This window comes from Labeo rohita, unplaced genomic scaffold, assembly GCF_022985175.1.
Source record: "Labeo rohita strain BAU-BD-2019 unplaced genomic scaffold, IGBB_LRoh.1.0 scaffold_842, whole genome shotgun sequence".
Taxonomy (NCBI): Eukaryota; Metazoa; Chordata; class Actinopteri; order Cypriniformes; family Cyprinidae; genus Labeo; species Labeo rohita.
In genome coordinates, this window is record NW_026129791.1 from 19,911 (window position 1) to 35,683 (window position 15,773).

General features: G+C 34.5%; 1 protein-coding gene across 1 annotated transcript; it reads right to left on the reverse strand.

Annotated features, from left to right (window-relative positions):
• Positions 1–136: 136 nt before the first annotated feature.
• Positions 137–15,561, reverse strand: cacnb2b (calcium channel, voltage-dependent, beta 2b; the record flags this gene model as incomplete). The annotated part of the gene is made up of 12 exons (XM_051104945.1): positions 137–3,181; positions 5,285–5,458; positions 6,355–6,450; positions 8,494–8,645; positions 10,066–10,175; positions 11,191–11,249; positions 11,579–11,659; positions 11,740–11,762; positions 12,805–12,866; positions 13,016–13,155; positions 13,266–13,388; positions 15,484–15,561. Coding segments are annotated over 12 exons (1,800 nt in total), but the record flags the coding sequence as incomplete, so codon positions are not given.
• Between the last annotated feature and the right edge of the window lie 212 nt (positions 15,562–15,773).

Here is a 15,773-nt window from a genome sequence, read left to right on the forward strand (position 1 = left end):
GTTGTCACAAACTAATGCATAGAGTACTCAGGAAACATAAAGGTATCAAGTCTAAATAAACAGCATGGTTCCAAAAACTTTTAGAATATGAACAGATCAGAGTGCTTATAATTTCATCGCCAAATAATTTCAAATCTTTGACCATGCTGTTGTAATAAAATTGGTGTTTTCTGAATCATTGTACTTATTTATCTCAGGACATTTGAGTGTGCCTTTTACTTAACGAAGATGAAAGTAACAATTAAGGAAAAAAATATCCATTCGATATATACTGTATATATTTAAACAAACATTTTGAAAATCATATATACATGCAGCTGATTGGCTAAAAATGATCACATTGTATATATTCTAAATATGGAACAGAATGAAACCATGTTCATAAACATTAAAAGTGTCCATCTGAAATAATTTTGCACGAGCAAATAACATAGTATGGCTCCAGAGTTGGTTTTACATGACTATGTTTTTTTATAGCTAAGGTCTTTGTATTGACATGGTTGAAATCTTTTGATGTATGGAAATTTACTGAACAAAATCTGAATTGATTTTTGTGACAGACAAGCTACAAAACCAGGCCAAACTAAACACTGAAATATGTATACATTAAAGCCAACGTGAAATTGAAGTATGAAAATACAAACTCTGCTTTCACTAAATATTCTGTGTCCCTCTGAGATGTGTCACTGACTTTAAAACTGAGTTTGCAACCGCTTAGTAGTGTCACCAATTGGAATTATACGGCATAACAGGTGTGCTCGAATTGAAGCTGTATGACATCAAAATACTGCGGGAGTGATAAGACGGCAGACGGATCTGTATGCTTTCGAATCGCTCTTGCGGTACTTTGATGTCATACATGGATCATTCTTCACAGTGCTGCTTTTCAGACAGGCGCCTTAAAGACTCCCCCCATCTGCCATTGGTCTCAAAAATACATAGTCCTGCCCCCAAACCTACGTCACTAATTGAGCCACGGTTGCTGTCAGGCTGGTAGAGATCAGTGTTGCCAAATCTGTGGTTTTCCCACAGAATTGGGCTATGTGTATTATAAAACGGATAGTTCCAGTCCTTAATTCTGACTGGTTGAGCTGCCTTCGAAGCTGTTGTAAATTACTCTACAAACACACGCCTTTGTTTTGTGGTTGCTCGGCAACCACTTTGTTGCAACCACAACCGCTGTTTTATTTTGTGAAACCTTTCTACCTATATGGAATAACCGTTTTATAAAAGCAATAATCCCTGTGAAGCCATGGTTTACAGTAAATTTATAAGGGGGTTTTAGACACTCCGCTTCGCATCATATATAACAACGACCTTATTTGTTAAAAAATTCTTGGGGCTTATTGCTTTATTTTACCCCCCAGAACACGATTTTTACAGAAACGCAGTTGGGCTAGTTTGGAGTAGCAATCAGATGGGTTTTGTTGTGAAAACCTGGCAACCGTAGTTGAGATGTTAAATAATTTTTTGTGTTGTGCCACAGAGCCACAGTGTTTATATTTTTCAACCTACAAATTTCTTGGGGTTTTTTTTCTGTATTTTAAACTAGCATAAGAGAAAATATTTTAACATCCAAAATATCCACCCTATTTTTTAGCATTTTTATATGAATGTGCGAGACTTCCGATTCATTAGGTGAGATGGGTAAATAACTAATAATTAGCTAATAAAATTATTTTAAACTAAAATTTCATTGTAATACAAATCAGCGCATACCAGTTTGCAATATCAAGCAGCATAACGGATTGTTTTTGTAAAGCAAAAATAACTGGAAGCGAATGACACCGGAAGCCTTGCACATTTCAATTACAAATGGCAGCACTCTTATGTTAAAAATAAGGTGGATAAAATGTATCAAAAATGACTAGACAGTCATTACTAGACAGACCTTCCAATCCTTGAAGTGAAAAGCCCAAGACAATCACCAAAGAGATCTTTTGCCTAAATTTCATGCAGCCAATAGCAGCACCCTGTGAATCCATAAGTAATATATCAGAAGTGGCTAGTCCCTTATTATATTCTTAATATTTCCATATCTACCACTAGAGTAGCAGCATGTTCCACAAAAAAAAAAAAAAAAAAAAAAAAATTCAGAAAACAAAAAATTCAGTTTTCTTTCCTAGGGGCTTTAAATAAAGAAGGGTAAGAGCATAGCAGTAAAAGACATGACCAGTTTGCATATGTACATTTTATGAAACAGGAAGAGTAACAAGCAAAGATGTAACCACATACTCAGGATTGGAAGGACCAATGTGCTGAAATCATTTAAAAATGCAGTAGTCGTGGCCCTGATACCAAAAGACAAATATAAAGGCAGAGGAACACAGAATTATATGAATGAAAACTCAAAATCAAGGAAATTAGATGACCAGAGAAGGTAAATAATGCAGCAGAACGGATAAAGAAACAGAAACTATGTTGTCCTGAGTACACAGTAGCCAGCATTTCACATAGCAGCATTAAAACAACGTCCATCTCAGCGATGAATGTACATGTCTTCAGTCCACTCCTCGGTCTCTGCGCATCTGTCCCTCTCCCTGTCCCGCTCCCGTTCCTGGTAGTGATAGTGATTGTGGTGCGAGTGAGCATAGTGGTGTGATTGTTTGTGCGAGCGCAGCTGGCTCGACTGTCTCTGTTGCCTGTTGTGCTCGTTGTGCTCCAGCTCGTAGTCCTGCTGCCCGTGGTGAGAATAATCCGGTAGAGCGTCCGTTGTCCCGCGGCGGTGGTGGTGATGTCGGTGGTGATGGTTGTGATGGTGGTGATTATTGTCCCTTTGAGTTGTAGTCCTATTGTGGTAGACCTCGGTTTGGTCCGGGTCGCCCTCGACCGGGAGCGTGCGCCTGCTCCGGGACTCCGCGTACGAAGCGTCTTTAGCAGGGAGCAGCTCCATGTCAGCGGGCTGCTGGTGGCGCACGTGGTGCTGGTGTTTGTTGTGGGGCTCTGTTGGTCGGCTGGTGCTGGAGCGGTGGTGGTGGTGATGATGGTGGTGATGATGATGGCTGTGTCTCTTTGGCTCACTACGAAGGAGCCTTTCCTCCTCCTCTGCCTCCTCCTGCACTTCCTCTTCTTCCTCCTCCTCCTCCTCTCTCGTCTCCTGAGCCTGGGGCGAATGCTCCTGCTGGTGCTCCTGAGATCCTTTTCTCTTAGTGGCAGCCGTCTTCTTGCTTTTCTGTTCATCCTGTATACGGGATTCATGACATGAAGAAATTGTTAAATAAAGTCGTTATTTTTGTTTTCTTTGGCAACAAATAGCATTCTCATAGCTTCATAAAATACGGGTGAACCACTGATGTCACATGGACTATTTTAACAATGTTCTTACCATTCTGGGACTTGAACATGTCAGTTGCATTGCTGTCTATGCAGGGTTAAGACGCTCTCAGATTTCATTAAAATATCTTAATTTGTGTTCTGAAGATGAACAAAGGTCTTACAGGCTTGGAATGACATGAGAGTAATTAGACAGAATTTTCATTTTTGGGTGAACTATCACTTTAAAAGGCAGATTATAAGTTTATTAATTAATTGAATATGCTTTTTATGAAATCATAAGCCCTCATTATTATTATTCTTATTTTTTTAAATAATCATGTTTACCTGCAAAAATCCTGATGGAAAAACTACATTACCCATGATTCTGCAGAGACATCTCAACCAATCACAGAAGGAAACCCCGACTAGTTGATTGCTGAAATATGTAGTTTTGCAAATTCCTAAGTAAACCCTTATGTAGAATCGTATAATAATAAAAATACAACAAAGCGATTGTTTGTTTAGTTTTGCGTAAAGCCACTAAACTAAAAAAGTGGCACTTCTGCCCTATAAACTGTACTTACAACACCTAAAATTGGCTATTGCTAATACTATGGATACTAAGAAGTGGTACAAACTAGTAGGTACTGACACTATAGGCATTTTACCTCAGAAACCACCATCACTCAGCGACCACCATCACTCACCATCCTTAAAGCTCAAGTCTTCTATAAATGTCCAAGAAAGTTTAGTAAGAGGTGGGGAGGAAATTGAAAATGTCACAGAATGACTTTTTATGGAGTCTGCAGACGTTTCAAAGCAGTCATAATTTAGGACGTTCACAAAATGATGTGTGAGTAAACAAAAACTAATGAAATCTGTTAGAAAGTGGATTAAACTGAGGTCATAAGGGACAATGAGAAAATAATACTGAAAATTTGGTATGCTTGGTCACTAAGACGACAACAGTGCCAGTGAAGAGCAAATTTGAGATACAATCAGTAATTTTTTTTTTTTTTTCATTCTTACTTTTATTATATTCCATTTATCTAAATTGACATTAAAGACATTTTTAATGTTACAAAAGGTTTATATTTCAAATAGACTTTAATTTCTTTAAATAATTTTGAGGGAAAAAAGTATCAAGATTCAGAATCAGAAAGAGCTTAATATTTAAGCTCTTTCTTCTTTATATTTTTACAAAATATTAAGTTGACCAACTGTTTTTAACAGTGGTAATCATAAGAAATGTTTCTGGAGCATAAAATCAGCATACTAGAATGATTTCGGAAGGATCATGTCACACTAAAGTAATGACTGATGAATATTCAGGTATGCCATCACAGGAATACAATACATTTTAAACTATATTCAAATAGAATACAGTTATTTTAAATAGTAATAATATTTTGCAACATTACTGTCTATACTGTCAACCAAATGTAGTCTTGGTGAGCTTATGAGACTTAATCAGAAACATTAACAAATCTTACCGACCTAAATTTTGAACCATAGTGTGTACATTAACTGTTGAACACTGTATTTGGACTAATTAAACTAGTGAGTATATGAAATGTGTTTATTTTAAACACATTCACAGGGTGAAAAAATGTTTTCTTGTGCAAACAATCAGAAAACTATAACATGTTACAAGACTAAAGTCGTAATACTTTTTTACAATAAAGTCAAAATATGTAAATAATAAAGTCGAAATTTCGAGAATAAAGTCTAAATGTTTTGGGAATAAAGTCGAAATTACAAGAATAAAGTCCAGGTGTTTCGAAAATAAAGTTGAAATGTTTAGAGAATAAAGCCAAATTATTTGAGAATAAATCAAAATTACAAGAATTAATCCATACTAATTACAAGATTAAAGTTATAATATTTTGACTTTAATCTCGTAGAAAACACACGCCTAAAGAGCCATTCTTGAGTTGTTTTGGCTCACTCCTAGAAATCCATAGGCTCTGTCTGTAAATGTTCAGTCTCAGTACTTCATCTCATGTTTTTCTCAGATTGTGTCCCGTACCTTAGCAGGTGTGGGGCTGGTGGGGAGTGTGTTTTCTGCCAGTTTCTCCAGCATGGGGTTGGGAGGCTCCATTTCAGGAGGGTGTGTGGCTCTCCAGTAGGCCTCCAGATAATCAGCGATGTGTTCACAGGCATCTGACAGCTGGTTCTCATCCAAGATGACATCAAACAGCTCCTGTGAGAGGAGACCAATAGTGACGTCACAAAGTGTAAGCTTAAGTGACAGCGAAATGAAGCAAATAACACTGGATAATGCTGGGAGGCTAATCTATGTCAACTACTGCCTTGGGTGCCTTGCAACATGACGCAGTGTAAAAATAACAGTCTCTTGATAATCAGATAAAGACAGTTTGTGATTAAGCCCTCCAGCTACACTTGGATTAGAAATAAGGGCAGTGTTAAAAGGAGGCTATAAAAGAGGTGCACAATTTGGGTGTTCATATTGATTTTCTAAAGAAACAGACTCTAGGTTTATCAGAGGTAATATATCAAGTGCATAACAAGGTGGCATTTTGTATCATGATTAATTGACCACTACGCCTTAAAACTTTATTATCCAATCCACATGAAAATAGAGCTTATCGTGAAAATTTCCTATTCATTCCTATGGGAAATTCTGTAAAGTTGTAGGAATCGTTTTGGACTGTTATTGTGTATAAAGAGAATCTTTGCATATTTCTCTCCTAATTCAGACAATATTACTATTTTACTTGAAAAAAAGCAATATTACAGATAGCGGGCTCATATTTTAGCCGCAATCAACGATTTGAAACGTCTTACACAAGATGTTAATTGATGAACTGAAGTTTGTTGTTTGATTTGTTTGGACTTTCATTCTGACGGCACCCATTCACTGCAGAGGATCCATTGGTAAACAAGTGATATAGGCTAATGCTAAATTTCTCCAAATCCATTCTGACGAATGAAGAAATTCTTCTACATCTTGTAAATGAGTATATTTTCTGCAAATTTCTGCAGAGGTGGATTTCAGCAAAGGGTCATCTGCAGTCATACCAAAAGCATTTTAATATCTTTTGTATGCATTTAAGTATATACAGAGGGGACACTTACATTTGGACACTGGGCCAGTTTGTCTGCGGCCACCATCTGGACATTCAAATGTTTAGTCTGAGATTTGCCCCTGGTCTTTATCAATCTTGTCAGAACCTGAACAGCAGATGAAAAGAGGAAGGAAAATGGGACAGGAAGGATGAGTGGGAGGCAAAGGGGGTGAAAGAACAGAGGATGTTAGGTCACGCTGGGTCACAAGAGAAAGGTTAGTGTTTTTGTGCAACCAGTCTTCACTCAAACTAGTGTTTCCTATGTAAATGTAATGGCTGCACATTCAAAAGCTTCTGGACAGTGAATGAAACCATGCTTTGTGTAGCTCAGTGACAGACAGATAGATCTTATTCATATGGCAGAGATTTATCATTTTGAATGATGCAGTGCACTTTAAAAGACATTTGCATTTATCAGACAAGTTTATTTAGTACCACATCAGATTTGACAGAATAATGAGTGGCTGAAGTCAATTTTTTATATCATCTAGTAGTTTACACCACAATATGGAATACTAGAACACACAAGCAAATAATACTTTTAATATTTTTCCCAAACTAGGGAAATTGCATAGACCAGTTGGAACTGGTTAACATACTGAATGAACACTGAATTAATTTCATTCTGATGACTGAATAGCTATTAAATTGATGACTAAGAAATTAACATGATTTAATTGCTAAGTGTTGAACATTATTCTCCACACTGAATAAGTTGTGTTTTGGAATATACCTCTTACAAAACTTTTTTTTACCTTGCTTTGAGGTTAATATAAATTACCAGTCAAAAGTGTTTGAACAGTAAGATTTGTAATGTTTTTTAAAGAAGTCTCTTCTGCTTACCAAGATTCATTTGATCCACAGTACTATTTAAAATAACTGTTTTCTATTTGAATACATTTTAAAATGTAATTTATTTTTGTGATCAAACCTAAATTTTCAGCATCATTACTCCAGTCTTCAGTGTCACATGATCCTTCAGAAATCATTCTAATATGCTAATTTGCTTTATCATTATTATTTAGTTTTTTTTAAGGATTCTTTGATGAATAGAAAGATCAAAAGATCAGTATTTATCTAAAATAAAAAGCATTTATAACATTATACCATTCAAAAGCTTTGAGTCAGTATAATTGTTTTTTTGGTTATAGAACAAAATTATAGAAATTAATACTTTTTTTTAGCAAGGATGCTTTAAATGATCAAAATGATGATAAAGACATTTATAATGTTACAAAAAAATTCTATTTCAGATAACTGCTGTTCTTCTGAACTTTCTATTAATCAAAGAAACCTAAAAAAAGTCTAATCAGCTTTCTTCAACATAATAATAATAATACTAAATGTTTTTTAAGCAGCAAATCAGAATATAAGAACAATTTATGAAGGATCATGTGACTGGAGTAATCATGCTAAAATTTAGCTTTGAAAACAGTTATTTTAAATAATAAAAATATTTCAAAATGTTACTGTTTTGCTGTAATTTTGATCAAATAAATGTAAAGAAGAGGCTTCTTTAAAAAGACATTAAAAACCATACTGTTCAAAAACTTTTGACTGGTAGTGTATGCAGAATGTAGTTAAGATTACAAATGAAATGTACCAATACAACCATGAATACAAATGAAATGAACAACATGCATTTATAAAAACACAATTTAAAATGAAAAAAAAAAAGGCATTTAACTAACTCAGATCATACTGATTAAAAGTCACAGTAAAGACATTTAAAATGTTACAAAAACTTCTATTCCATATAAATGCTTCTTTTGAACATTCTATAAATCAAAGAACTCATAAAAATGTATCAAGGTTTCTACAAAAACATTAAGCACCATAACTGTTTTTAACACTGATAATAGAACAGAATGGAATGATTTCTGAAGGATCATGAGACACTGAAAACTGGAGTAATGATGCTGAAACTTCAGCTTTGCCATCACAGGAATATTACATTTTACATTTTAAAATGTAATCATATTTTCATCAAATACATGCAGCACAAGAGGCTTTTTTAAAAAAAAAAAAAAACAATAAAAAAATGTTATTAACCCTGAACTTTTGATCAGTAATGTATAATCAATTTGTTTCATCAGAAAACAAATGACTAGAATGAATGTTAGCAATTTCCGTGAGCACAGTTTCTGACCTTGGGTGATGAAATCTTGACATACACCAGGATCGGGGCCAAGGAGGTCTTGCTTAGCTGGAGAGGATGGTTAATGGTGTCAGCATCCAGAACCACAAGCTGTAGACTGCGTGCTAACTCAAAAATCCTCTCAACCTCTCCTTGGATTTGGGCTGTAGGGGCAGATTAAGAAATAAATGAGACCAGTCAACCTAAAATCCTTATATATGACATCTTCAAAAATATTATTTTATCAAAGTATAAATCTGCTGAAGTGTAGCCAAAAGCACTTAAAGCGTAATGGGAAGATTTTTATGTCCAATTCCTTTAATATACGTAGGAAGAATATCAAAAAAGGTCAAGAAGAAGAGCTTTTTGCACTATTTCATGAAGTATAAAAGTGAAAGTCCCATCTTCAAAACTTCCATACACAGGTCATGCAATATGTCAATGAAAATAGAGATGATCAAAATATGCTGACAGTATAGTTCCTTGTCCACAGAATGTAACAGAACAATGAAGGTTTAAAACTTGCTCTTTGCTCCATATTAAAATCAGGACAAGCTCAAAATCATCTCACATGGTGTTCAACATTAGTAACATTTTCTTAATCAGTTGTTTCATATTGTTTTCAAGTAAAAATATCAAAACATTCTTTTGTTCTTCTTCCTTCCTGGTTAAGCATAAATCAAAACTATTCTCAAATACTTTTTCAGAAAAACAAGATAAAATGACTGATTAAGCAGCACAAAACTCATTCTTACATACACACTAAACACTTTGGCTTGCATTTTTGACCAATAAAATTATGCACAAATTACGAAGGTCAATGAAGATTTTGTGGTTACGGTGTTTAACGCAAGCCGAAGCTTTTAGAAGCAGTGACCTTCACTAAAAGTATCAGGGTACGCTGACACTTATAGTGTTCTCTAAGAGGTAAAGTAGTTCTGACACCAACAGGAATGAGTTGGGGAACGTAGACAGGCTACTGCTGTTATACATACCCGCGGCATCTGAGGTAAGAGAGCAATGTGAGGGACAGAGTGGAGAAAACCAATCAGATCCCCTTAACAAAGCTAGCTACACACCTCAGATCCACACTTGATGAGAAAACACACCCACTAATGTTAAACAGCCAATTAATAATTACAATGAAAAGGGCAGTTGGGGTTTCTCTGTAAGTGGGATCTTTTTTCTTCTGAACACACTGCAAAAATTATTTTATTAATCAGTATTTTTGCCTTGTTTTCAAAAAATTATGAAGAAATCTATCAAAATCAAATTAATTTACTTAAAATTTATTAAGACAAAAGTACTGATTAAGTTATTTTTATTTTTTTGCAGTGTATCATCAAACTCAGTTATCCCAGTGTTAAGCAGTTGCTAATTAATAATCAGCTTTTTTAAACTTGAAGTAACGTATATGTACATGTTTAGGTTCAAAGACCAATAAATTCTTTCTAGACTCTCTCTGATTACACATTAAATTGACTATTTAATATCTCAAGCCTGTACATTTCGAATGTATTATGTAATTTGTATGTAAAGACATACAGACAGAAAAACATTAAGAAAACTGCAAGTAGTCATTACCTAAACTGGAGCGAGTGTTGGAGCGATCCATTATGGCGTGCTTGCTGGGGTTGTTGAGGATCGATCGATTGGCAAGTGCAATATCTGCCGTCACCCGGGTGATAGTAATTCTAGCAATGGATTTACATATTAGAAATGTCTTAACACTATATATGACTACACACATTTGTTATAATATAGAATATTCTTTTGTCAACAATCCATTAAACGATTAGTTCTCTTTTAGAATAAAAATTCTGATAATTTACTCACCCCATGTCATGCAAGATGTTCATGTCTTTCTTTCTTCAGATGAAAAGATTTTTAAGGAAAACATTCCCGGATTATTCTCTATATTGTGAACTTCAATGGGGATCGGCAGGTTGAAGGTCCAAATTGCAGTTTCAGTGCAGCTTCAAACAGCTCTACACAATCTCAGCTGAGGAATAAGGGTCTTATCTAGCAAAATAATCTGTCATTTTCTAAAAAAAAAAAATTTACATACTTTTTACCCACAAATGCTCATCTTGCAATACCTCTGTGATGTACATGTGTGTCTTCACACATTGTGTAATCATGTTGGAAAGGTCATGTGTGGTTAGTTCTTCATTTGTGTACTTCAAAAAGGTAGGGTAGAGCAAACTCCATCTCATGTTCTCCTCCAGCTTCAAAATCATCCGACGTTGTTCTATCTTTTTTTGTAAAGGATGTTTGGCTTTCTTTGCACGTTTGCTTTGTAATCCCTGGGTCTGTACTTCTGCCTACGTCATGTGTGCGTGATACGTAAGGTGTGAGGTTGAGCTAGTGCAAGATGAGCATTTGTGGTTACAAAGCATATAAATTGTAGCTCTTTTTAGAAAACGACTGATCGTTTCGCTCAATAAGACCCTTATTCCACGTCTGGGATCGTGTAGAGCCCTTTGAACTATATTAAAACAGCAATTAGGACCTTCAAGCCATTGATCCCCACTGAAGTCCACTATATGGAGAAAAATCCTAGAATGTTTTCCTCAAAAACCATAATTTCTTTTCGACTGAAGAAAGAAAGACATGAACTTCTTGGATGACACGGGTGAGTAAATTATCAGGAAATTTTTAATCAGGAAGTGAACTAATCCTTTAAATTCTTAATCATGAGTACCATACCTTCCTTCAAATCTGTGTTTTAAAAAATCAAAGAGAGCTTTTTGCATCATGTCTGTAACCTGTAAATTAAAGAGATAAAATATGCAACTCAATAATAGTGCTTCATAAAAGTGTAGTTTGCGTTATGCACAGTAGAGGGCAGTACATGTTTGTACAGCATAAGTGTTGAGAACAAATTAATATAATCCTCAGGTTTTGCTATAAAACACGTTATATAATATTTAAAATAATAATGGTACTTTTCATGTTTTATTTTAAGAGTTATATATTTTATATGTCTTCTGAGCCACTGGCTCCTTCAAAGCAGCAATGCTGAAAATCCTCAGTGAGTTTGCATAGTGAATGACTGAACATCACACATATGGAGACAGCAGCAAATGGCCCTCACCTCATAGCCCTTGAGCGAAGGCCCCATGAGCACCACAGGACGCATGGAAGGCACAACATCATACGCAGCCAGTTGCTCTCCCTGCAATCAAAGAAACTATGTGAAAATATGTTTAAACAAACAGGCAGTCTATAAGTATATTAACATCAGTATTTGCTCACCGATTTCTTCTTTACTTGCTGAACTAAAGGATACATTTAGAAAAAACAGAAAGTTAATTGCATGCAGATACATCAAATTATAACATTATTTATATTCCACTTACATACTTTTTGTCCAGATAAGTGGATGAAGTAAATTAAGAATAATAAATTATACATGCTAATGTACACTACCATTCAAAAGTTTTTAAACAGAAAGATTTTTAATGTTTTTTAAAGAAGTCTCTTCTGCTCACCAAGTCTACATTTATTTGATCCAAAGCACAGCAAAAACTGTAGAATTTTTGAAATATATTACTATTTAAAATAACTGTTTTCTACTTGAATGTATTTTAAAATGTAATTCAGAGCTACATTTTTAGCATCATTACTCCAGTCACATGATCCGTCAGAAATCATTCTAATATTCTGATTTGCTGCTGAAAAACATTCCTTATTATTATGTTGAAAACAGCTGAGTAGATTTTTTTCAGGTTTCTTTGATGAATAGAAAGTTCAGAAGAACAACATTTATCTGAAATAGAAATCTTTTGTAATATTATAAATGTCTTAACCATCACTTTTGATCAATTTAAATCCTTGCTAAATAAAAGTATTAATTTCATTTAAAAAATATACTGACTCCAAGCTTTTAAATGGTACAGTGTATAATGTTACAAAAGCTTTTTATTTCAGATAAATACTGATCTTTAGATCTTTCTTTTTATCAAAGAAACCTGAAAAAATGTACTCAACTGTTTTAAATATTGATATTATTAATATCAATAATATATTAATATTTATTAAATACTGATAAATATTGATGATGAAAATTCAGCTTTGATTATAGGAATACATTGCATTTTAAAATATATTCAAATAGAAAACAGTTATTTTAAATAGTAGAAATATTTCTTAATAGTACTGCTTTTTCTTTATTTTGGATTAAATAAATGCAGGCTTGGTGAACAGAAGAAACATCAAAAATCTTACTGTTCAAAAACTTTTGACTGGTAATCTAAAATTCACTAATTTGTCTGATTTAAAAAAATAATACAGATAATGATACATGAAGTGTCAGTGCACCTGTTTGTGGCGGAGCTGCTTTCTTTGCATTCATATCATCTTTGGAAGCATTAGCCGCTTTACTGTAACGAGAAAAAACATGCATTTTGTACATAATGAATGCTGCCGCAATTTATGCACATTTAAATAGCTGATTCATTCATGCAATAAAGAACACAAAGATTACAAAATGAAGCGACACCACACTGCATTATTAATGAGATTTGTTTACTTGGCCAGCGCTTTGGCGGCCTTCCTAGCCTGCACCTCTCTTCTGATCAGAATCGTCTCTAGGTTGACTGGGCTGGGGATAAAACCAACCTCTCCCCCTTCCTTTACAGGCCGTCCAATCCACCAGTCATTGTTAAATTTCTGTAAACAACAACAACGTAATCAATATTTTATAAAAACCATCCTATATTGATAATAATTTGAATTACTTCAGTGTAATGATCATGCAGGTGATCCAGGAACACACTGACCTCTTTGATATGTAGGAAGTCTTTAGCCTCAAAAGAAACCCCGTGTCCTGGTATGGGGACGTTGTCATCATCTGCAGGAGTGTAGGTGAAGTTTGTGCGCACGGCGAAAGCAACAGGCTTAAACTGAATAAAAAGGAAAGATTGAAAATTCCTCATTCTGATAACACACTGAATGTGACACTTTTGCATTAGAATCCTTTGTGAGCACATGAACTGTTACAGTATGTTTCTAGAGATGTAAACAATCTCCATGTATAGTTCTACCATGTATAGTGAGAATATTTGTAAATTTGTCCATGAGTTTGTGTATGAGTGAATGGCAGCAGACAGATACTTTGAGGAGAGTGTGGGAACCACTGCTGATTTGAGCAACCACACATGTGCTGCATTGCCCCAGGCAAGTTACTAATAATAGCTTTCATTCATTTACCTTCAAACCAATTGCAATGCACAGATTCATTCTTAAAGAGCTTTATATCAGCCCAGTAAAGGGGAATGCAGTCTAATGGTAGCTACATGAGGTATGTGGACAGTGCAGGTTTGAACACACATGATGAGGCCGAATGCATATGAGTTCATGTTCTTTTAATCTGGAAAGACCTCAAATTTGTCCTTCAAGTGGTGTAAAATTTTTCAGGATAATTTATATGGAGCGCAGCAGGGTAAGCTACATGTAAACTTGTTATCAGAGTTGATTCATCTAAAATCACAGTACATAATCTTACAGTAACAGGACGAAAGGTAAATTGCACAGTTGCAACTGAGATTTTGTCCGTGATTGGCAACCAGGATTGTATGTAAAATATTTTGGGAACTATTTAGATTTTGCTTTGTTAAATCTATAAAAAAAATAAATTATAAAAAGGAATCTGAGGTTAAAAAAACAAAACAAAGAACTTATCCTTTAATAAGGCTGTTTTCTGAGGAAAACATTTCAGCATTTTTTTATATAATGGACAATGGTGCCATGTTTTTACAAAATATTGAATGGCTTAAGTTTTTACATCTGTTTTCAAAAAAATGTGATTAAAGGATTACTTGAGCCTTATTAAGACAAAAAGTTTGGAAACATTAGCTTACTGTATAGAATGCAGTGTATTTTTTCTTTAAAAACAATCCTGCAAATCTCCCATTTTTAAACTACTGTAATCTTTTTTTTCCTAATTAGTTATTGTATTATAATTTTTTTGATTTGGCACAATGGAAGTCTACCATAACACTCCCTTTCATTTTTCAACACTGTCAATGGCAAAGTCCCTACCACAAAACAAAAACTGCATTTATAAAATTCCATAAAATAATGTCTAAAATGTTTTTAACCCAGTGATGTGAAAAGCATTTATAATATAATAAGAGACAAAATAATCTTCATTTACGGTTAAAAATCGACAAAATAATCTCATGATTTTTTTTTTTTTTTATTACATTTTTAAGTAAATCTGATATGCATTTTAAAAAAAATTACATTAAAAATAAAGGATTACCTAAGCCTTAAAGTTTGGAAACATTAGCTTACTCACAATTTATAACTTTTTTATATGTAAAAAAAAAAAAACAATCATCAAGATTCCATATTTAAAAACACTGCCTGAGTCTATACAATAAGTAATCACTTTGTTCTATTAATTTATTGTATTATAATTTAGTATTTGATTAAAAGAAAGTCAAATGTCAACACAATGGCAGTCTAGCTGCGTGTAGAATGGTTTTAAAAGGTGATGCTCTGTGGGAGACGGTGGACTGAAGCAGGATGTGATGCTGTCTGCTCAGTACCTTAATTAAAAAGGACCTCAGGGAGCTCACTGACACAGACAGGGGGGTTTCATTCAGTTTTTAAAGCAGAGTGAAACTGGACTGTAAAGAGCCGGTGATAAAACACTAAGCATTTGTTGTTGCTCATTCATGGTTTGCCAAGGTGCTTTTTATCTGTTTTAGGACTGTGTAAAGGAACTGAAAAAAAGGTAATTGTAGCTATCGTTTGTCAGTTGTGTGTAGAGCACTGATTTTGTAGAGTACAAGATTTAACAGTGATGTGATGTTTCAAACGAGGCATTTGGTAATTAGCTTTTTGACACAGCTACCTTGTTACTTTGACAGAGGGAAAAGAGTCATGCAAAATTTATGAGCACATTTAAAGCTGTGATATATTTGGTCCTTGTGGCCAACGTCACTGGTAGCAGGAACGGGCAGCTGAAAGAATTATAGAGTTGCAATCTACCTTGGCCTTATCCAGCTGGACTTGGGCATTCTTCTCCTTCTCCTCAGTGGCCCCTGAGTCCTGACGGTCCGCCGAACCCTACCACAGTCAAAAAAGTGGAAACCTGCATTATTATTAACAGCCAGACTCATTCTCTTTCACAAGACATTACAAGATGATAAAGTTGAAACTATACTGTCTTTAATTAAAAATTAAATATAAAAATAGAGGTAATTTATCCTAACCAGGTACAAAGATCTTCTTATGATTTCATAAAATCTTCAAATGAGCCATGTGTATTAATGTATTGT